Source organism: Budorcas taxicolor, chromosome 3 (assembly GCF_023091745.1).
Source record: "Budorcas taxicolor isolate Tak-1 chromosome 3, Takin1.1, whole genome shotgun sequence".
NCBI lineage: Eukaryota > Metazoa > Chordata > Mammalia > Artiodactyla > Bovidae > Budorcas > Budorcas taxicolor.
This window is the reverse complement of record NC_068912.1, coordinates 77112763-77137720: the sequence shown is the minus strand read 5'-3', so window position 1 is coordinate 77137720 and position 24958 is coordinate 77112763. Positions and strand designations below refer to the sequence as shown.

Below are 24958 nucleotides of genomic sequence, written 5' to 3'. Positions count from 1 at the left end.
TCTCTGCATGAGTTAAACCATCCTGCCCTTCATGGGAAAGTGTTTGCCGATCAGTTTTGTGAAGACAAGTAGGAAGCCAGAAAGGTGAGCAAGTCCTCAGCATAAGCCAAAAATGATGGGGGAGGGGGACAAAGAGCTAGGAAACAGTGTGAGCACCCCAAGAAACCCAGGGCAGCTGCTTAATGTCAGAATGGCCCCTGGGAGGAGAGGCTGAAGCTATGAAAGATGAGCCTTCTTCAAGGAATTCATCAGAACACTTCTTACTTACACTGTTGGAAATAGGCATTTGCCAGTCAGGATATTACAAAGAGTGTGGGGGACAAACAAATCCACTTTTCAACTTTATCTTAATGTCTTCTTAGCTAAGTGACTTTTGATTAAGTCCGTTTCCACCTCTGCAATATAGAAACAGCGGGACCTACTTCCCAAGGCTGTAGACAGAGTCACTTGGTACATAAACACTTAAAAATCCTTATTTCTTTTCCATCCAGTCCCATGATGATTAGGTGATATTATTGATCAGTTAAAGAAATAAAGGGGAAAAGGGGGAGGGCAAGTCACATTAAGAGAAAATAAAGAATTATTTTATGGTTGTCAAAGGCTTGTGAGTACCCTGAGAAACCTTGATTTCCCTGGACCCTTGCCCTGGGAAAAAATTAGAGATTTCAAAATGCTCACACACATTCCCACATTACATAGGGGAGCTGCCAGTCACCAGGTTTGTTTGGGTAACCTCAGAAGGAGGCCGTGCAGACCAGCCTCCTCCCAGCCTCCTGCAGACATATAATCTGGGGTTATTTATGCCAGCGTTCTTTCCCTGATCAAAAACTCCCTGACCTGGCTTGTATTTTCTTGACGCTTTCAATTAAGGAAATAACAAAACCAACCCTGTCCTATATCCATGGTTAGGTCTGGCAAAAATGGACTCAGCTAATTATAAATTTGGTCCTGGCTGTTTTTTTAAGATGCCCTACAGGCCTGGGTGTGAGGTAGTTATAAAATGAATGAGTACAATTATTTCACAAACCAGACTAACAGTTGAGTTCACCTGTCTCACTTTTACCCCGTCATGTCAAGTATTTGCATTGTGGAGAAATATTTTTCACATGTAAAACATTTTTCTAAGCATTGTCAGAATGATCCCTTGCTATATTCTGAAGTAGTATCTCCTAACTGAAGTAACTTGCCTATGAAAATATGACTAGGACATTGTGGAATGTTCCTCACATCAGGCCCTTTGCAAAGTGACATCTTCTCAGAAAATATCCACTTAGCCCTACTGCATCCTACTGAACTGCTTAAAGGATATACATTTCGAAAAGTAGCTGGGGCATCAAATGTTTTGTAAACAAATGAATTGGTAGGACAACAGAATATAGAATAACCACATCCTGATGTTCACTGAGCTGTAGAGTAGCTCTTTTCCCTTCCTTATTTTATTTAAGCTTCTCGGCTGCATAGCATACAGGATCTTAGTTCCCCAACCAGGGAATGAACCCAAACTGCCTGCAGTGGAGATGTGGAGTCTTAACCACCGGACCACTAGGGAAATCCCACTCCTTCCCCTTCCAACTCAGCGCACTCATTCTGAGGGGTCTCATCTCTTCCTGGGGCATCAGTCACCTCTCAAGTTCAGATTTCCCTCCTGAGTTTCAAATCTGCATGCCCACTTTCCACTGGATGGATGGCTCTATTTCCACGGTTCACAAAAGAAAGCCAAACCACCAAATTCAGTCCATTCTCTGAGCTCATTAAGTCTTATAGATTTATCTCCCTCTCTGTCCTCATCACCACTCTCCACTTGTTCAAAGTGAAAGTGTTAGTCACTCGGTCATGTCCGAGTCTTTGCAACCCTATGGACTGTAGCCTGCCAGGCTCCTCTGTCCATGGAATTCTCCAGGCAAGAATACTGGAATGGGTAGCCATTCCCTTCTCCAGGGGATCTTCCAGACCCAGGAATCAAAGCTGGGTATCCGACACTGCAGGCAAATGCTTTACCGTTTGAACCACCAGGGAAGCCCTTATTCAAGGCTAACATCATTTCAGGTCTAGATGACTCAAACACATGCCCCATGTATGTTTTTCATAGATGATTTCTAAAATACTTGCAATGCCTTTACATTGCCCTCAGTCTAATCTTGAAATTCCTTAAATGGCATACAAGACTAAGACCTGGCTCCTGGTTAGCATCTCAGGATCTCATCTCACAACCCCTTTCCTATCCCTGCCTGCTACACTGGTCACCTTAGCCTGCCATCCCACTTTCAGCCTTGAAGATGGGTAAGCGTTCAGGCTTCAGAGAGAGGCAGCCTGGGATCAGGGACCACCTTAGCCACTTGGTGCCTGTGCAATCATTGGCAAGTCACTGAACTTCTCTACAAAGAGGGGGATGACAGTGTGTCCATCTCCTACGGTTGTGAGGATTAAATGTGCTACTCACTCACACAGCCCTAGCATACAGTAAGTACGCAGCAAATGCTGACTGCTTTTTTAAGGCTTCCCTGATAGCTCAGTTGGTAAAGAATCTGCCTGCAATGCAGGAGACCCTGGTTCAATTCCTGGGTCGGGAAGATCCCCTGGAGAAGGGATAGGTTACCCACTCCAGTATTCTTGGGCTTTCCTTGTGGCTCAGCTGGTAAAGAATCCGCCTGCGACGTGGGAGACCTGGGTTCAATCCCTGGGTTGGGAAAATCCTCTGGGAAAGGGAAAGGCTACCCACTCCAGTATTCTGGCCTGGAGAATTCCATGTACTGTATAGTCCATGGAGTTGCAAAGAGTCCGATACAACTGAGCAACTTTTACTTTTCAGTTTCACTAAAAGTTATCTACACTTACTGCACCTGGGGTCCCTGCTGGCACACTGGGTTTTTACCAGGAAGCCTTCTTTGAGAGGGTATATTACAAAAGGGCTTTTCCTCTGGGCTGCAGACAGTCCTCTGAAGATAGTGCTTGGCGTCCCCCCTCATGCCAGAAGAACACTTGCTCATCTTCTAGAATTCTACAGACTCATTCCCACCTTCCCTCACCCACTAAAACAGAGGGAGGGCTTCTCCTCTTGCTCCTACAGCACCCTATCCGTCGCTGTAACACGTACCCTACTGCAGCTCAGCTACTGACTGCTTACTTCCCTGTATCGCTTTCCCTGCCCACCTCCCACTTTGAGAGGTTCTGAGAGCCAAGGACTGCCTCTGTCTTGTTCATAGCTACATCACTCATGTCTTTACAAATCATCATTAAATATCTGCCAAATTAATGAGTGAATATAAATTCTTCTTTCTCTAAACAGCCTTAGAATCCAAAATTCTCTCTGTCACTCCATCATTTCTATACCACTTGTGTGTAGTCTACAGTCTGCTATTTGGGGGGCATTCACTTTATTTTCCCTACAACCTGCTTCCTTTCTCCCACCCCCATACATATGTGTACACACACACACACACACACACTCAGATAAAAAGGATGTTCTTCAAATTTGGCCAAGGGTACCATCAAGGAGCAATACACCTGCTCCCTAGGACTGGGTGGAAAGAGTGAGCCTGGGGTCACCATTCCCTTCCTCCTGCTCCATCTGAATTACAACATGGAGTTGCAACAGTGTTCTGCTTGAGAGGGCTAGTAGGGATACAGGAGGAGACCACTCCTGAGAGTCCGTTGCACTGCAAGGAGATCAAACCAGTCAATCCAAAAGGAAATCAACCCTGAATACTCATTGGAAGGACTGATGCTGAAGCTCCATTACTTTGACCACCTGATGCGAAGACTCAACTCACTGGAAAACACCCTGATTCTGGGAAAAGATTGAAGGCAAAAAGGAGAAGAAGGTGACAGAGGATGTGATGGTTAGATAGCATCACTGACTCAATGAACATGAATTTGGGCAAACTCTAGGAGATAGTGAAGGACAGGGAAGCCTGGCGTGTTGCAGTCCATGGGGTCACAGAGAGTCAGACACGACTTAACAACTGACCAACAACAGTCATGCCTGTCCACGTCTACAGAGATAAGAGAATAGACTGAACTACTGGTAAGACCTCAGAAAAGAAAAATCTACAGCAATCATTCGGGTATGACATGTTAGGTCTCCGATAATCTACTCAAGCCAACTTTTCCGGGACATAAAAGAAGTCCATCAGGAACTGAGAAATCGTAACAGCTGATGCTGCCACCAAGATGGAATAATACACCTCTGAAACCTCTAATGCTAGTTGGACCACCCAATCCATGTTTTCCTCCACCAAATATATTTAAGCACCTACTAGTTTCAAGGCAGACTCATTGCCCTCAATTGTTCACAGTAAGGTAAGGAAGGCAGTTGTTTTTCAGTTGCTAAGTCATGTCTGATTCTTTGTGATCCCATGGATTATAACCTGCCAGGTTCCTCTGCCCCAGGTTTCTCAGACAAGAATACTGGAATGGGTTGCCATTTCCTTCTCCAGGGGATATTCTCAACCCAGGGATCGAACCACCATTTCCTACATTGGTAGGTGGATTCTTTACTAATGAGCCAGCAGGGAAGGAATATTACCCCATGTGGGTAGTGCTTATGAAATCAATATATTCAATCAGTCCTCTGTATCCACAGATGCAGAACCTGCAGAAATGGAATGCTGACTGTACTGTACCATATAAAGGTGAGGTATATAAAGGACGTGGGCATCTGTGAATTTTGACATTCACAGGGGTCCTGAAACCAATCCCCTAGAGAACCAGTGCATTCTGAAGGAGATCAGCCCTGGGATTTCTTTGGAAGGAATGATGCTAAAGCTGAAACTCCAGTACTTTGGCCACCTCATGCGAAGAGTTGACTCATTGGAAAAGACTGATATTGGGAGGGATTGGGGGCAGGAGGAGAAGGGGATGACAGAGGATGAGATGGCTGGATGGCATCACTGACTCGACGGACATGAGTCTGAGTGAACTCTGGGAGTTGGTGATGGACAGGAAGGCCTGGCGTGCTGCGATTCATGGGGTCGCAAAGAGTCGGACACGACTGAGCGACTGAACTGAACTGAGGGATATCAAGGGACAACTGTAGTCAGCATAAGCTGTCAAGAGTACTAACTAGGGGGATGAGAAACACAGCACAGAATATACAATCTTCTGGAGTATCTCATCTACAAGAAATGATGTTTAACTGTTGACTCACAGGATGAGTAAGAGTTCACTAGGTAAGGAAGCAGGAGAAGGAATTATAGGCAGAGGGAACCCATGGCTAAAGAGTCATGGGAACGCAAAATAGCACAGTGCAGTCAGAGAAATCAACTCATTCACTACGGCAGGGGATGGGAGATGGAGAAGAGGAAACAGACAAGGTTGGGATGAGGAAGCATCTGCTGAGAAAGAGAAATGTGCTCTGAACACTGCAGCATCTTATTTAGAAGGATGTTTAAGCAAAGAGATCTGGCAGCTGTGTGAAAGGCAGACTGGGATGGGGGGGATGGGGGAGGAGGGGGTAGAGAGATCTCGAAAAAATTGAGGCCTGCTGCACTTACACAGCTCTCAGTATGTTTAAGATTATTGACTCTCATAGTAAATGTCACCAGAAGGATCTTCCCTGTTTTCCAAGGAACCTGAACTAAACAATGAACCAATCATTTCCTGACAAAGCTAGAGAAATCAGAACCATCCAAGTTGGCAAGTGTTAAAACACTGGAGAGCAAACGTGGAAACAGCTCTTTCCTATTTGACCATAATCAACATGAATGTGGAGTGAAAACAAACCCGACAGCCAGGGCAGGGAACCGCACAGTGGGCTTCTTTGCTTTCTCCCCAGGACGCCATCAGAGCACAGGGCATTTAGAAGAACAGCTGACGTGATGGTTATGAAAATCTACCTGCCCTCCCCCCTCCCCACCAGATGCAATTAGAGAAGAGGGCTTCATTCACCCTGAATCTAAAAATAGATGATGGCAGAGTTCACAGACTGACAGCTGCATTCTCATACAGTAACTAGGAGAGGAAAGGGATGGCTAATTTAACTTAACAACCCCCAAAATAAACAGTGCAGAAGTAGTCCAGGATAAAGAGAAAACACAAAGGTCACTTCTTCAAAAGGCTAGAAGAGGAATGGGGTCACTCCGTGGCAGCTTATTAGTCCTCCTAAAACCCTGCTTGAAACCAGGGAAGCAGTGTGCCCAGATCTGCCCAGAGTCCTTCAGACAGGAGCTCTAATGGATGAAGACGCAGAAGAAGCTCAAGCAAGATCAGGCAGGAGGGCCAGGATTTGCCCTCTTCTTCCTACATCACCTGGATACCTAAAAGCTAAGAAAGTCACATTTTCTAGATAAGAGCTCTTCCCCACCATCCCTTCCTCCCACTCGACCTTCCTCTAAATCACACTCTGCCTAACCTGGAGCAGGGGAAAAAAAAATCCAGGAAATAAACATGGATCATTAAGGGAAAGAAACCAGGTGTCTCAGAGGAGTAAACCATTTCGGTTTTCCTCTCCTCGGTTCCAAAATGTTTCAGTTTTCTTCCACAGTCTGCCCGGCCCAGGGAGAGGATTACGGTTGGGCTTCAAAAGAAACAAGGACATGCTTGTGAATGGGAAGCGGACTCTCTCTGAGGCTCTCCCACAGATCTGTGCTGGCTCCCGGGGGGCTGCCAGCCAGCTAAATGTCAGATCTCTGCACCCCACATTCCCACGCCGCACTACCTCCATCGCCCTGGTGACTAAGCTGTTTCAGCAGCTGTGTTATTGCTGGAGTCAGGCCAGTGTTATTCGCACAGAATATTTCATGTGGCTTAGGTGGGGATGGGGGACTTCCCTGGTGGCTCAGATGATAAAGAATCTGCCTGCAATGCAGGAGACCTGGGTTCGATCCCTGGGTTGGGAAGATCCCCTGGAGGAGGGCATGGCAACCCACTCCAGTATCCTTGCCTGGAAAATCCCCATGGACAGAGGAGCCTGGTGGGCTACAGTTCATGGGGTCACAAAGAGTCAGACATGACTGAGCGACTAAGCACACAGGTGGGGACTGGGGTTCTCATTTGCAGATGAGGTCCTCCCCTTGATCATCAGTGAGGGCATTCTCTGAGCTCCAGGAAGCAATGGGACAATGTGTGGGAGCTGCTCAGGCTTCCAGGAGATAGACAGACCCAACACCACAGAGAGGGTGGAGAAGGCATCTATGTCTGTGAGAGTGAAGGATAACCAAAAACCAGAGCTCTGGGTCGCGGCCCAAAGACCTTCACCACTTCTTCCTCAGTAAGAGCCACTGATGCTCAGAGCAGGTTCTTTCTGCTCTTCCTCCCCAGGCACCTCAGTCTTTCCTTTGAAAGACTCTTTCCTTTCCAGTAATGTTGGCACTCCCCCTGCCCCACCCCATCTCGGTCAATCTTTCCATGCATCTAACTCCCCCAACTTGCCTCTGAATAACACTGAGCCTGGGCAGTGTTCTCCTGAGTGCTTGTCCCTCAGCCCCTGGCCCTTCCCTCTCTCACTGTGTGACTTACCATCATTCACACTCATCTCACTCCTGCAGCAAGTTAGGCCCATTGACTTGTTCATCCCCTCCAACCCCCAACATCTCTATCTAGCCTCTTGCCCAGCATGGCGGGTGCGGCAGGCATTCCTTACCAACTGCTGAACAAGCCAACCCAACTCCCTCCCATTGAGGACTGCTGGAACACAGGCCGAGGCACGGCACTTGTTACCTTTCTTATCTGTGGGCAGGACCACTTTCCACTTCTGGTCCATTCCAGGCTGCATCTTCCCAAGAGCCCCGCTAGCCTGCTGTTCCTCCTAAGTTGTTCTCACCAACAGCAATCAAGTTACATTTTCTGATGGTGAAGAGATCACAGAAATGTGTTTTCTTGTAAAGGAGGTCTTGTATTTTTAAAAGACATAAAGATTCTCTAACGATTCTCTAAAGATTCTCTCATTTTTGAGTGCCTATTATGTGTAGACATTTTCAGCCGCACCTAGATGCCAGCCAGATATAGAAGATTATCTGGTAATCTCAAAATGAGGAAACCGAGGCATGTGGTCTCAGTGTCAGCGTGGGAGGGAGGCAAACTGAACGGGGTTTGCCTGACTTCATCACTCCAGGCCTCTCCTATTAAGTCATGAGTTAGGAGATGAGACCTGTTTCTTGCTCTGGGAAAGTCACTAATTACCTGTACAATTGGAATAAGTCACTTTACACATTGTATTCTTTCATTAAATACTGAAGTTGAACGTATGATGACTAAGGTCCCTCTAGTTCTAACATCTCTTGAACACAGAAAATGGAAACACCAGATGCTTAACTGCCTTCTACCTTTGCAGCGCTCTGTTAAAAACAAACAACAGTAAAACAATCCCTGCCTTCAGGGCACTTGCAGTGGAGCTGGCGAGACCAGGGATAGAAACTTGATGTTGACCAACAGAAAGAGTTAAACAGAAACAAATGTAAAAATACCAGAGTACATGGCAGTCCTGGAGAAAAAACAATGTCATAACTATAAAATGACAAGGGGACATTTCAATAATGGTTTCTTTCCCCCCCCCATAAAAATACCTTTGTGCTGTCGCCAGGACAAGCCAGCTACCTAAAGGGATCCCGTCTGTTTCACCGGAAAGCTTTGTTTCCGACAAGTTTCGTAAAGGAAAAAGTAGGCTAGCGAAAGCTTTTTATTTCCAACCCACCTTTTCCTCATTCCCATGAATGAGGAGGGGATAAGAGTGACAGCAGGCAGCCAGGGAGAAAAATAATATGGCTGGTGGGTCCTGACCTCTTGGATTCCTGCCGACAGACAAGCCCGAGAGGCAACATTTAATTGTGAAAAAACCAGCCTTGCTCGCCTCTTATCTTTCTCCTCTGTGACTTAAAACCCACAATTACTGGCAACCCCTAGATTCCGAGTTACTCAGCTGGTGGTGGCAGCGATGGCTGTGTCTGTGGCTGAAAAGCAAAAGGGGAGTTAGATTTTACCTGCCTCGGAAGCCAGCCTTGTGCGAACACAGCCCTAACCCAGCTTTATGACTTCTCCCATTAAAAAGTTCACAGATGCCCTCCTGTTGGGAAGACCACCATGTGAGAAGTCCAGATGGGGGAAAAAATCGATTTCCAGCTGCTGTATAATTCAAAGGATAAGCTACAAGTCTCAAATCCTGAATTCCACATTTCATTTCAGTACTAAATATGTGATTTTCAATTCTTTTTCTTAAGGATGAAATTCCAAATTTCTTAGCCCAGTCATCAAGGCAACCCACCAATTGGCCTCTCTTTCTTTTAGGAGCTTATCTTTTTTTTCCAATATTAAATTCTTTTAACAAGGGAATTTACGATCTTCTCCATACAACATGTCATTTCACAGTATTTCATGGTGGAAAAACAGGGTTCTTAGTCCTGCCTTCCTCAGCTGCAACCCAGATGACTTTGGAGAAGTCACGTAACTTCTATAATCTCCATTTGCAGACTTCTAAGAGGTTTTCTCCCACATACCTCTGGTCCCTTCTTGAATTATTACTCTATTCCCAAATATTTTAATTTACATATTCCTGTTTAGAGTCAAATATAATTAAATCATCCCTTGTGCACATAATCTCCTAAGGGTGCTGAGAATTTCCCCCATCTTCTATTTCACGGTGTTCTCCAGTTGCTTCACTGGTAATCAACATACAACCGGGCACTCAGGGGGTCTACCTATACCATGAAGGTAGAACCCTTTCCTTGAGATTGATGAACCTCTGAATCCCACAGATGACCTTCAGGTCTTCAGGTGAAATATGAATACAAACTATCTGTATGGGGTCTGTGCACATTTTTCTCTCAAGGTCAAGGTTCTTAATCCAAAGTTAAAAACTGGGGTGCTTCAGTAGTGAAAGGCCTGTGGCTAGCATCTGTTCAGGTCCTTGTTTTACATACTGGGTCCTGCTGCCACCCTTTCTGGGCTACTCTGTTCTCTTAAGAACTTACATTTCTTCTCTCTGCTCAAGTCCAGTAACTCACCTTTATTGAACATTTATTCTGTATACTTCCTATGTAAGAGCCTCATATGTATTACTGTTTCACCCTTAAAACAATCCTAATAAGCATGGTACTACTATTATCTCTATTTTATAGATAAAGAAAATGAAGCACAAGGAAATTCAGAAACTTACTTGCCAAAGGTGTCACATAAATCTGTAAAGTGACAGGTCCAGTTTTTGGCCCAATACTCTGGCTTCAGAACAAAATAAGGCTGCCCTTGGATTGCCTCCTTGCCATCAGATAGTAGAGAGTCACAGATTCCACCATCTCTCATTAAGACTCCACCTTTCAAGGCTCAATTAAAAAACTGTATTCCCAGTGAGTTAATCATTTCGCCCTCCTGTGTTCATGGAATATTCTGGGCACTTAGCACTGAACACACTAGTGTGATTTTTTTGTTTCTTTCTCTCCTAACTAGACAGTGAGATCCTAATTCTTCTGAGTACATCTCAAGTGTTTACTGTTCTTGGGGCTGTGCTAAGTATGGGGACACAAAGATGAACAAGATACAGTCCCTGCCCTCAAAATTCAGTCTTTCAGGATAGAGAGAAGTAAACAAAGAAGGACCATGAGGTTTTTTGAAATTATATTATGAAAGATAAGGATTTATCTTTATACCTTAATTTCTGAGTAAAACATGCCAGCACACAGTAGAAGCCCAGTAAATGACCACTAAATGAATGGAGGACTTTGGAAAGGGGGCCTCAGAAGCTGGGCTGTTAAATTTAAAAGATCTACCATCCCTTTATGAAAACTCTTTGAGGTTATTTATATACTGACTCACCTAAAAACTGCTTCCTGAGTTGGTGTCTATGATACATTTTTTAATGTCAGACTAAAAATACACTTCCAGTACACCAACCCTGTCTGCCTACCCAAGGACTAGAAATGAACACAAGGTAACACGTAACAAAATGAAAGACAAGAAAACTCACTCAACACTAAGTTTACCCACTAACATAAGGGCATCCATCCCCACTTAACAGCATCTTCTAAAATGGTTCACTCTTGAGGGTCTTTGAAGTAACTGAAGGGATACTCATGAGATTTTTATAGTCTAAGAACCTTAAGTGACTCATGGACTTTCAGCGAAAGAGACACAGAGTGGACAGGACCTTAAGGGTCATCTCGTATGATTTCCCACTCAGATCAGGAAGCCTCTCCAGGGCACTATCGATGGATTCGTGCCACAGACTCAGTGGGATCACGGCACCCGACTCCCAAGATCACTTACGCTTGTAACCCCTCTATTTCTCAGCTAGGAGACTTTGGACAAACCGTTTAACTTCTCTCATCCTCAGTTTCCTCTCATTCATAAGGGAGAACTGTTGAGATGATCAGATGAAATAAAAATAAAGTTGTCATACTCAGAGATAATTTGTTTGCAAGCAACAGGACTTTACACACACTAGCTTAAGCAGAAATTAGCCGGAAGGATACAAAGGTATCTTGAGAAGCTCAAGTGCTGACGAGCTTGAGGAACCAGAAGCAGGAAGAGAAAACTGTCAGGGAGAGACTCATCACTTGTATTCGACTGTAATTATACCCCATGGTCCTTCATCTCCACTTCTCTCTTTGTATCCGGTTTTCCCACTCTGCCAACCAACTTTCTCTGCTTCTCCAGGCATGAGACGAATGATGGCTGCCCAGGCAGCCCTCAGGATTTTTCAATTTAAATGCCAATGAAGGTGAGCCTAGAAATAGTGAACCCCAATTTCTTATAAGACAGAATCTGATTGTTCCCCCTTGGGGCAAGAGCCCATGCTAATCCAATCAGCTATGGCTGAGGGACTGATTATGTGGCCAGGTGCCCATTCAGGACGCATGATGGAAGTCCACACTCTGAGGGAGGAGAAATAGACAAGTTCTGTAAGAAAATGATGTGAGGCCAAAGCAAATGGTTGGCAACAGAGACAACCACCAGCATCCCTAGTACAAAAGTACTTTGTAAAGAAATCAACATTAAATGCAAGTTATCACTATGGTCATCATTATGATTGCCCCTTCAACCAGCTCCCACTTGATTGCTACCAATAACAGGCTGCTCACTACCTAGAGAGACAGCCTTTTCATTGCTGAACAATTTCATCTATTAAAACTTTTCTACATGGCAGCAATTTTTCAAAAAGACACTAAATTCTTCTATCTTTCCCTAGCCCTTACATTTAAAGAACATATAATCTTGTCTGCTAGGTCAGGCCTGGGCTTTCCCTTGCAGTCATAATATGAATAACCAGTAAGGCAGCAAAGATAGATTCAATGGACAAGTACCTTAGGGAACAACCTAAACCAGAACCTCCTCTTCCTTCAAAGAATTACTACTACCTCTCCTACTAATACCACAAGCACTAATTTACTAAAGCAAAAGAAGAATTGGAACCATTTTTAGCATCAGTGTGTAGATAGTACGAAGCTATTGAGGAAAGTGTTTTTTTCCATTGTAGAGTCCCTGGCACTGTAAGTAAAATTCTGCTTTGTATAACAAAGGATTTTCTTTCTCCAACTTTCTTTTGCTTTCAGAAGTATCATTCAGAAAATAATTCTACTTCTTATTTTCTTAGGTCACCCCAAATAAAGGTATGATTTTCCATGAAATAACCTCACATTAGCTATGTGATGACTGACTGGTATTTAAATACTGACAACACCCAAAATTAGAAGAGGATGTAAAAAAGCACAAAATGTCTTATATATAGTGGGGCACCATCAAGGAATCTGCTGCTTGTGGTGGCTTTGCTGCTTACATTTTTCATTGATGTCACCAGGCTTTTATTTTAGTAACCAGGATATACTTGTTATGGATGCAAAGAGAATCTCCTCATTTATATCCTAAACTCAGAGCAGGAAATGAGACACGTGGGTGATCTGCAGCTGTGGCACTATAAACAGGACCAGCCTACCTCCTAGTCTAGATTCTAGACTGCACTACATTTCCTGAACTTGAACTTGGGAGATTGAAAAAAAGAAAATATACCATTTTAGAATGACCAGTGCATTCTGTCCAAGAATCTTAAGAGGCCTCTGTTTGATAGAAGCCTCACTGACTTGTTTATTTAGTCTACACAATTGATATACAACCAGGAGATCCTGCTCTGTCTACAGCCAGCTGTGCTACAGTGGGCAAGTACTGTAAGGTTCCCTCATTTCATAAATTAGTCCTTTAACATTTGGGGGCCCATTTGAAAATCTGAAAAAAGCCTCAAAACCTCTTATTCCCAAAATGCACATAAGTAAACAGGACTAAAATTTCACACAGTATCAGGGGCTCATACGGTCCTTGAAGTCTACCCATAGAGTCCTTTTAAATTATTAGACCAACAGCATTCTAACCTTTCTTCCAGTGCTCAAAGTCTGCAATCACACAGTGGATGTTTAGTAACAATTACTACAAATTATTCAACACCATGGGTGAGTGTTTCGCTAAGGCTAGAGACCAATCCAACACAATCTTTTTCTAATGCTAAACTGACCAATAAGCCAATGGATGACGAGAAGAAAGTGGGAGGGATCTCACATAATAAACTATATGTGTGCTCAGTCGTGTCGGATTCTTTGCAACCCCATGGACCACAGACCACCAGGCTCCTCTGTTCAGGAGATTATCCAGGCAAAAATACTGGAGTGGGTTGCCATTTCCTCTTTCAGTGGGTCTTCCCAACCCAGGGATTGAACCCACGTCTCCTATGTCTCCAGCATCAGCAGACAGATTCTTTACCACTGAGCCACGTGGGAAGCCATAGCAAACTATCAACATTTAAAAAATAAATAAATAAAGTCTTGGGAAGGTTTTGAGAGTCCAACTCTGTTTCTTCACTGGATTTTTTCACTTGGAAATACATAACACATAACCATTGAGCCAGAAAGTATAGAGATCCAGACAGCTTTATGGGGATGCTGTCCAAGTCATGGGCTTACACGTATCACACCCAAATACAACAAAGCCAAAGGTTCTCACGCTCCTGCCAATATAAACATGTTCACAATGGTTAATTTCAATTGTTGCTGAAGATTCCCTCAAAGGGAAAGATAATCCATGAATGAGAGTAAACAAACATGATGTCTTTAATATTCACTATCTTGGGTTATAATCAACAAAAAATGGTCCTCTCCTGTGATTTTAGTTTCCTTCTATTTTAAGTCAGGTAAGTTACGTAAGATGGAGTTATACTTGTAAATTCTAAGTTCTAGCCTTGGTTTGAAGAGGAAACACAACTCCCTAAGAAAGAGGACTGGCCATGTAAATTCATCTTGAATACTGACAACCTCTCTCCCTTTCCTCACCACCTCAAACCCCACTCCATTTAAGGCTGCTGCCTCTTTCTGGTGTGTTTTGAGCTTTCTCAGCTTATCTTCTTTTGAGGGGGTAGGGAGAGAGAAGAGGAAAATTTTGAAGTTTTATTTCTTCCCCCATTGACGCTGGGGTAGGTAAAGAAATTTACAAAGGAACTTTAAAACTCTTGGTGTCACTAGCCTGTAATAAAAACTATCCACTCAGAAATGTTTCTTTATGAGACTGTAACACAGTCATACACCCAAGAAGTCTCTTTTAGGGAAGGTGGTGGAATGGGAGTGGGAGGGTAGAATTAGATTTCTTCTCAGTGACTTGCTTCAACATAGTTTGTTAAAGAGGGTTAGCTGATGAAGCATGGAATTCCTGTTGTGTGGATACCATATTACCAACGGTCTGCTCGATCACAGCAGTTACAGTTTTATGGTGTAGAGAATCCTCTGCTCCATTAAGCTCTCTTTGTGGACTCTTCCCAAGAAGCATCCGAAAATACAGAATTAAGAACCACAGCTCTGGCTGATGGTCAACAATAAGGTCACAAAAGGATTCCATCTTTTCCCTTCTATAAGTCCGCCCCAATCATTTTAGATAAAGTGACAGTTCATTTTTCACAGTCAGTAGATTGTTCCTTTATCCTAATTATCTTCATCTGGTGTCTACCTAACATTCTATAACAAGCTACACAAATGAAAGAGTACAATCATTTCATAAAAAGTTAGGCAACTTTCTCCCAGGACACTCAGACATCTAATGTGAAAAATGACTTGTTTTTCTATATTTTTACTAGAAATATTTCAAAGAAATATTTTCAGTTTAAGAAAAGAAAAGTCACTTGTTAGAGAAATAATTTGATCATTTCAATGTAGTCATTTGCAAAAGTGAAACAAGTTAAGACAGTGCTCAATTGGAGAGTACAGCATAGGGCTCAAGGCAAAACATAATGACTTCATTACCTAAGAACAGAATAAATACCCTGGCTTTCCCCATCCCACACCATTTATCAGGACTTCTTCAGCTAAAGAGTTTTTTAGACATCTGAAAATCCTAGATTTACTGCTAAAGACAGATCAATTCATCCTGATGCTTTCTGCCAATGAATTTCAGTGCTTCTATTTCAACAGAAAATTTGAAAGCTGGGTAGACACACGTTGAAAAAATAAATAAATACCTTTTCGTTTGGTCTCAGCACCCAAGCTCCTCAAAAGAAGCCCCATAGAGAATCTGAGGTTATGCTAAGTATGTGACTTGCAGTTGTAATCAGTAGAGTGATATTACGTTACAAGTGAGTACCATTTTGGCCATCCCAAACCTGCATTTTAAAAATATCTATGTAAATTGAGGGATTGATAAAACACTATAAAAAGAAAGGTATACATCCACTCTAGATGATATTTTCAAATAAAATAATTTGTTGTTACAGAACAATCTAAGCCCATCACATAGATAAACATTCGTTTTTTTCCAGTGATTAACCATCCAGACACCAGGTGTTTAGGCTGACTTTTTTCTGACATTTTTTAGTCTACTCACACTCCCTCCATTTTCTAACTCTCCAGAGAAAAAACTGAAGTCCTCTGTCCTTTTCAGCTCTAAAGAAGCACCATGTTTGTGTCCTGACAAACACATTAATCCCATGCCTCTGAAATGTTTAGGTAAAAGTCAACCACTGACCCAAACACAGATTTCAACAGACAGGTCTGCTCAGAATTCATATAGTCATCCCTCATTATCCACAGGAGATTGGTTCTAGGACCACCCCCCACCCCCAAATCCCCACCCAGTGGATACCAAAAGTTATGGATGCTCAAGTCACCTATACAGAACAGTTCAGTAGGCCCTCAGTATCCACAGATGAGACGCAGAGAGCCACCTTGAGTTGGCATTTACTGAACAGTCCAATTTCCCAGGTGGCGTTAGTAGAAAAGAATCTGCCTGCTAATGCAGGAGACACAGGAGACGTGGGTTCAATCTCTGGATTAGGAAGATCCCCTGGAGAAGAAAATGGCAACCCATTCCAGTATTCTCTCCTGGGAAATTCCATGGACAGTAGAGTCTGGCAGCCTACAGTCAATGGGATCGCAAACAGTTGGACAGGACTAAGCAATTAAACAACAGCAACAACCAGTTTCCAAGTATCTACAAGTCTCTAGATTCTCTTTGACTGGCTTTCCCTTCCCAGTTCTTGCAGACTATTGTTTTAAAAATGAAAGTTGCTCAGTCATGTCTTTGCAACCCAATGGACTATACAGTCCATGGAATTCTCCAGGCCAGAATAATGGAGTGGGCAGCCTTTTCCTTCTCCAGGGGATCTTCTCAACCCAGGTCTCCTGCATTGCAGGCAGATTCTTTACCATCTGAGCCACAAGCGAAGCCCAAGAATACTGGAGTGGACAGCCTATCCTTTCTCTAGCAGATCTTCCCGACCCAGGAATCAAACCAGGGTCTTCTGCATTGCAGGAGGTTTCTTTACCAACTGAGCTATCAGGAAAGCCCTTTTAAAACTATCACCATTTACAAGTTGAACTGGTTACTACTTTTCATACTTAGCAATGAAGGACAGTAGTAGGTTATTTAAATGTTTGTTTTTAAAAAATCAAATTAGGGGGACTTCCTTGGGGACCCAGTGGTTAAGACCATGTGCTTCCAAATGCAGGGATGCAGGGGATGCAGGTTCAATCCCTGGTCAGAGAATTAAGATCCCAAATGCAGTGCTGTATAGCACAGCAAATAAATTTTTTTTTTTAAATGAAAGTAGGAATTCTGTTTAATACTGCTCTTTCAAGTATAGATTACTTATTTTGCATAACAAACATGGAATATCTTTCTCAAAATATACACATTCTCTAAACACTTTTATTAGTATAAATTATAATATCATTATTTCCCCCTCCAAAGACATAGAGATTCCCTAATTGCTCAGTTGGTAAAGAATCCGCCTGCAATGCAGGAGACCCTAGTTCAATTCCTGAGTCAGGAAGATCCCCTGGAGAAGGGATAGGCTACCCATTCCAGTATTCTTGCCTGGAGAATTCCATGGACCGTAAAGTCCATGGGGTCGCATGGAGTCGGACGTGACTGAATGACTTGCACGTTCACTTTCAAGACATGCGTCTGATGAAATCTTGAAATTGATGAAACGATGACCAGTTTTTAAAGTAAATGTCAATGCTTCTTCAGTTTCTGAGGGATAGTCAAGATCTCAAATCCTAGCCAAAACTTGTATCATCTTAAACTGAAAGTTTAAAAGGAATAAACAATTTAGCTCCAAATGACTAAGTGTCACGTAAAATATATAGTCCTTCGATTATTTTGTCTGCTCAAAGACCCTTAAGAGATACATGAACACTCTGCATGTGTGTCTAAAATCCTAACTTTAATAGTCCAAGTGTGAAATCTCTTATTATTTGAAATCTGAAACTCATTTCATAGACTGCCTAGGAAAGCTTAAAGAAAAAACAGGATTGGTCCTGACTTTTCCTTCCATTTGAGGTAATATTGCTAGCACTGAATCTTTAATAAACAGAAAGTCATCCACATATAATAGGATCTTATTAACCACATTCCCAATCTTTTTTCTTCTGCCCCACATACTGCTATCAGAAAGGCATTCAAACAATGATAAAATGTAAAAAGTAGACAGGAGGCTGCACATACTCTTTAATATAAGGATCGGGGGGAAACCTAGACCTCCTATGTCCCGTAAATATTATTATATGCATATGTCTATATAACTCAGCAAAGGCATACCAGCCCTCTTTAACTGATTTCCTCTTTAGTGTCCATTAGCAAATGGTAAAGAAAATGCACTTAAGAAAAGAATATTCTCATGAACCCAACATATAACATTTTCAAATTAAAGTCAACAGGCCCCATCAGAGCTACTGCTCAAAATAAGAATTTTTTGATCAATTTGGTTTTATTGATGGTTCCAGTTTATTTTATTTATTGAAGCAGCTGTTAGTTGTCCATCTTATTAGAATTTTAGTGTGTCCCTCTTAAGTACAGATCTTTACGTTACAAGAAATTAAAGGATGTTGTTTAAGAATCTTTAGTCCACTCTTTTTCTGGATGAAGATAAAATGTATTTTGGAACCTGAAGATGTACTTGGGGGAAAAAAAACATACAATACATTCACATTTCATTTACATATAGCAGTGTTTTAGTTAAAGCCTCATCAACACAGATATTTTTGATGTTTAGATTTAATATATGACAGGAAGCAATTCCTCTGTGAAGTTAGTCAGATATGTAACAGGTTCTGACCACCAATTAGGATGGAGGGTGTAATTTCCCACACATCCAATAATTCTGACACCACTATCTACCCAGAGATAACATCAGATTCCACAGGTAAAGGGCTCAGCCTCACAAAACTGTCCCTCTCTTCAGATGCCAGTCGCAAGCTCGGTTGAGGCTTCAACTTTCTGATAAGACTGTAGACCAGACCAACAGCTTGACTGCAACCTCAGAAGAGTCAGCCAGAGACTCCCAAGTTAATCTGTGCCCAGATTCCTGACCCAGAGAAACAGGGAGATGATACATGTTTATTGATTTATGCTGCTAAATTTTAGGATAATTTGTTACCCAGCACTAATACAGCCAATACAGAGCAATTATTTAATTCCTATTACAGAGTAAATCATTTCCTTTACCCTTGGAGTTAAGCAGTCTGTCTGGGAACATTATATGGAAATACACAACAGGCAACCAGCCCAGATAACAGAGTACTGTGTCCTTGACCTTCACATCAGAACATAAATCAGTTAATCTACCCATGTTAGCTTCCCATGGCTCCTCTAATGATGCTAATTCTCCTTTTCTCGAATACATTCTGGGAACTAGGAATACAAAAACCCAAACCTCAAGGTATACACATTAGTTTTAGTCTCCGTTTTTAACCTCATAGCCAATTTCCCTTGCTGAAACTCAAACATTATACTGTATAGTCCTCTCATTATAGCACTTAGCTTTCTTAATCATATGTTTAAGTGTCTGTTTCTCAACCATTTCTTCCCTAGTGCTTTCTTCAATCTTGTATCTTCTGTATCTAGTACTTAACACAAGGTTGAAACTTGGTAAGTTTGAATGAATAAATGCGTTACACAGGCGATGAATGAGCAAGCAAGTCAACAGGCAAGAGAGTAGGGACACAGGAAGTACCACTTGAATGTGTCAGGTTGTTATTAATATGAAGGTCCAGGTGCACATCAACCACTCCTTCTAGCTAAAATGCTCTTCCAGGGACTTCTCTGGTGGTTCAGTGGCTAGGACACTGCACTCCCAATGCAGTGGGCCCAGGTTTGATCCCTGATCAGGGAATTAAATCCCGCATGCCACAAATAAAGATCCGGCATGCTGCAACAAAGATTGAAGACCCCACATCCCACAACTAAGATGCAGCATAGCAAAAAAAAAAAAAAAGAAAGAAAAATCCAAAATAAATAAACTAAATTAAAAGAAAATGATCTTCCACTTGCACCCACCCTCATCTCCAATTCCTTGTCAGAATTTTCACTCTTTAATGCTCACCTCAAAGATCTGTCTGCTCATCTCTACACACACACAAGTATGCGTGTATGCCAAGGCAGACTTCCCTTTCTCTGCTCTAAAGCCTTCTCTTCATACTCCCACAGCTCCTGGGTATACCTTGGACACTGTACTGTAATGACTGATCATTTGCCTGGCATCTCCACTGTAAGCCCCTTGAAGGACAGTGTCTTCATATGTATCTACATGTCCAGCCATCAGTTCTGTGTGTGGTAGCAGTGGGTACTCAAAAACAGTCTGAATTAATGAGTAAGAGATTGAAAGAATTAGGGGTAGAACTACATTTTGAAAAATGATCTCAGCATAATCTGTTCCAGATAAAATGTCAATCAGGCATATATACTGTTCTAACACCTAAGTGGAGTAAAATTAATATAATTATGTATCACAATAATTTCTGATACAAGAAAATGAGAATTTAAAAAAGTGCTCTAATCCATGGACAAATTCCCTATACTATCCCCAGATGTCACAAGTGAATCTGCCTCTCAAAAATCACCAATCTCCCCCTCACAAAATGCTAATGTACCTCATGTCCTCAGAGTCTTGAATCACAGCTGAGCCAACTAGAAAAATAACCTGATTTTATGGGAAAATGGGAGCTCCTGGGTTGGTGCTCCCATTTTGACAGGTATATTTTTCTTAGGCAATGGCTTAATTCAAAGCCTCACCAGAAAAGACATTTGGAAACATGGGACCTTTCAGAAATTCTCAAATCACTCCACGGGGGTGAGCTTCCTTGTGGCACTAAGGCAAGGGAGCTTGGCTAGAGCAGGGCTCCTAAGCCAGGCTGCCTGGCTTTGAATTCCAGCCCTTCCACTCTCTGGCCTTCTGACTCTGGGCAACCTCACTGACGCCTGAGTTTTCTCTCCAGAAAGTGAAATAAGACCCACCTTTAGGAACTGGTGGGAAAATAAAATGGGTTAGTTCAGGTAGAGTACTCAGAAACGCATCTAGTAAGTAGAAAGCAGTCAATAATCGTCACCAGTAACACTATTATTTCACGCCTATTACAACTGGCTCTGAAAAGGCTGAAAAGCAAAATTCCTCAAGACAGGAGAGGGGTAGGGAGAGTGCACTTACTGATTTGGTTGTTCAGCTTGAATGCAATGTCCAGCTGCAGGATAAATAGCATGAACTGGAACCAAGGACTCATCTCCATGGAAGGGAGGGGGATGTGGACAGAAAACACAATGTCATTGGCTTCAATTTCCCTTGGAATCGCTTCCTCGATGTCTCGGATCTTGTCACATTGGTTGGGTCCCCAAGGCATTAACCATTTTGCCTTGTGATGGTTTTTACGGACATCCACGCATTTCACTGACATGTAGGATACTGCCGTTGTGGGTCCTGGAGCTGAAAAGAGAATGTTTTTCTGTTTTAGAAGAATCATCCACGTAAGTGCCTAATTCTGGCTGACATTCTTTTCACTACTGTCCTCTCTCCATTTTTGACCCTGCCTTCCATAACTTCAGGCTCATTAATACCAAGCGTTAGTTGCTCAGTTATATCCAGCTCTTTGTGACTCCCGTGGACTATAGTCCATCAGGCTCCTCTCTCCATGAAATTCTCCAGGCAAGATTTTCTTTCTCCAGGGGATCTTCCCGATTCAGGAACACAGCCTGGCCTCTGAGTTGCAGGCATATTCTTTACTGTCTGAGCCACCAGGGAAACCTATTAATACCAAGTGAGTAAAAGTTGCTCAGTCGTGTCCAACTCTTTGTGACCCCCATGGACTATACACTCCATGGAATTCTCTAGGCCAGAAGAGTGGAGGGGGTAGCCTTTCCTTTCTCCAGGGGATCTTCCCAACCCAGGGATCAAACGCAGGTCTCCTGCATTGCAGGCAGACTCTTTACCAGCTGAGCCACCAGGGAAGCCCAAAAATACTGGAGTGGTAGCCTATCCCTTCTCCAGCAGGAATCAAATCAGGGTCTCCTGCACTGCAGGCGGATTTTTTACCAACTGAGCTACATGGAAGCCCTATTAATACTAAGGGATCTCCCAAATCCAGGTGAGGATCCTTCAGTGATCTCTAGAGGTGTCACAAAGTATACCCGAGAGCCTTCTCATTGTATTCTTTCAATAAATAACTGGTGATTGAAAACATGTGTAGCCAGTTTTGTTTCGTCACCTCCTCACACCAAACAAATGTCACAAGAATCAACTATGCTTCACTTTCACCTGCTTGAAGGCTTGGAGGGCACTGGGGCTTCACAGAACACAGTGTCTGAAGTCAGGAAACCTGGGGTCTGAGGCATGGTCGAATGACTTACTCTTGGGTAATTTGGAATAAATTGGTTAAACAAAGCATATCGCTTCAGGATCCTCATAAGCTGGCTGATGGTTGGTTTCTGAGGCTTTTCTACACTCTGAAATTTTACAACACTTCTTTTGATTGAGAGAAAGAATTATTTTGACCTTGGGATCCCACTGAAGGTACCTATCAGAGAGTGGGAACCCAAATACCAACTTGACACTTGAAGGATATACTAAAATATGATCCCTACATTTTCAGAGGGATCATTTAATTTGATAGACCATTAACAACACAATTTTGTAATTATAAAATGGCCATATCACTATAAAAGAAAATTTGCAAACTACAGAAATGTTGAAGTTCAAAACGACATTTACCCAAAATCCTATTTGAGAGAAGGAACCACTGCTGTAAAAATATCAAAATATTATGTTTTTTTCTATCAGTGTATACGTAGATAAAAATTCATAGAGGAATTAATTTGTATAAGTTTAACATACATAATAATATTAACATATGTTTTTATAAATTAGGGTCATACCATACATAGTTTTGTAGAGTTTTCTTTTCTATTCACTTAGCAAAGCAAAGTAGCACAGTGGTAAATAACACAACCTGTGGAGCCAACCTGCCTGATCTGTCATTTCTGGTTGTGTCACCATTAATTCAAGCTAGCAAAGTTAGGGGTGAATTTCTAAACCTGTGTGTGTATTACTTTTACTATCTCTTAAATGGCAATCATAGTAGCAACTAACTCTGAGTCACTATATACATTAAACAAGTTAACATATGAAAAGCATTCAGAACAGTGCTTAAAAGTACATGAAAAAATACAGAATTTTAGCTGTTATATGTATTTTCTACATAATTAAAAATTTTCATCTAGTGGTTGCAAAATAATCATGTGATATACCAATTTAATTTACATATACCCAAGCCCCTTGGTCCAAAAAGTTTGTCTGTAAATAAGAATAATTCTTTGCCTAATATGTTTTGTTAATAATTTACCTCAGCTCTTCCATCTACTGCCTTAATTTGTTTATGGCATATTTTAATACTACAGAGAAGTTCCAGATTTCATATATAATCTCTCCTTTATATTTTTTCCACTCTTTTGTATATAGAGATTTTCAAATTTCCAGATTCAGTCGTCACCTTTATTACTTTTGATTATTTTTAACAATTTCATTTTTTAAAAATTGCTTAGTTGATCCACTTGAAATTTGGTTTGCTACAATGGATGAAGTGAAAATCTAGTTTTATGTTTCTAAATCTTTAAATTATTCCTTACTGAACAAATGCTTTTCTTTTGTTGATTTATGACAGCACCTTTGTCTTATGTTTACCAACAGATTTTTTCTGGACAACCTACTCTATTCCATTACTGTACTTTTTTCTCTTTTTCCATGTATTGAGCTTTAAATTCATGGCCCAACCAACATGATTTTAAATCTTGTAAATGGAGGGTTTATATCAATATCTGATAGAGTAAAACCCCTCCCCTACTCCACCTAATATTTGTATCTGTTGCTGGATTTGACTGAAATTAGATTAACTCTATAAATTAATGTGGACAAAGTCAGCCTCCTTTCCCAACACTTAGTTTTTCCACCCAAGAACAGAGATTAATAAATGGAGTCCATTTTTATATCTCTGAAAATTTTCATTGTTTTCTTCATGGAGATCCTTTGACAATATATTTAAAAATCTATTTATAAAACTTTTCTCTGAAAGTAGTGAAAGGAAAACATAAATTATGGTTTATGTTCATGGTTTAAATATGTTTAATTTGGTACATACGATACTTGACCTACTGTGCTTTTAGACACTTAATGAACAGAAATCATCTCTTATTTGGAAGAGATCAAATAGCAACTAGAGGAATATGTAAAGTAAGAGAAAAAAATCATTTATGACTAAAGAGTGTGCATTATTTATTAATACTTTGCCCTACTTCTAATACTCAAATACACATTTTTCTACCCCTAAATATCCATCCTAATGGTAAATTTTGAGTAGTAAAACATTATATTCCCAGAAAGTTGGGATAATGCCTACTGAAACTTATCAGAAAACAAAGCATTGCTGAACTCTAGCCGTAAGTCCTTCAATGCAGTATCCTGAATACTGCAACACAGAGCTGTCACTAATTCAAACCAGAAAAGTTTTTCTTTACAACTCAAAATGTATCATGAATTTATACCTAATCCATCTGAAATCAGACATCTTACTTTTTATTAGAGATATGAATCGATCAAACTCTGGTCATCCTGACTCAGCTAAATAGTCCACCAACATTACAAAGACCAAGTGGCACATTTAACTAAACTCCTTTTAATGTGGTTAGAGGTATAAACAGGGAGACAAAAGTCATGAATTCTATTTTTGGCTAACATACTCAAACTGACTATTTACTGCAGAAAATAGTTACTACATTTTAAAACTTCTATTCTTCCAAAATGAACCTAACCTTTTTTCATTTCTTTTTTTTTAATCCTTTTGAAAAACAAGTCACTCTCTTCTTAGACCAAAATGAAAAATAACTATCTGAGTTTCTACTTAACCTCCAAAGCCACATTCCAAACTTTAATAACAGAGAAGCTGAACACTTTACAGGCACAAAGCCTGCATTTTTAATGGACATGGTGAACGCCTGCCTTTGTAGCAGCCTGAATTATTTTCATTCTTTCATTAGTCTAGTGTTTCTCACATAGAGAAAAATATCCCAGGAATACTAATATTTTCATAAACATCATAACTTGGAGAAGCCACAAGTGCATCCCAAGCTATATGAGAATCACAAGTATTTTTCTCCACTTGAATAAATCTAGTCTAAAAAACCCTTCTGCATAACTTTAAAAACCTGAAGATAATTCAACATTTTCCATTTCTAGGAGTGCTCAAAA

At 41.4% G+C, this 24958-nt stretch overlaps 1 protein-coding gene and 1 non-coding gene across 2 annotated transcripts in view; one reads left to right on the top strand and one right to left on the bottom strand.

The window, feature by feature from the left end:
• Positions 1-24958, bottom strand: part of WLS (Wnt ligand secretion mediator) — a 115546-nt gene that overhangs the window by 53874 nt on the left and 36714 nt on the right. The window contains exon 2 of the mRNA XM_052636697.1: positions 20876-21148. Coding sequence (XP_052492657.1) covers positions 20876-21148 — 273 coding nt within the window. The remainder of the gene's footprint in view (positions 1-20875; positions 21149-24958) is intronic.
• Positions 19492-19564, top strand: TRNAG-CCC (transfer RNA glycine (anticodon CCC)). Its single transcript has one exon. It is a non-coding gene; the product is annotated as a tRNA-Gly (tRNA).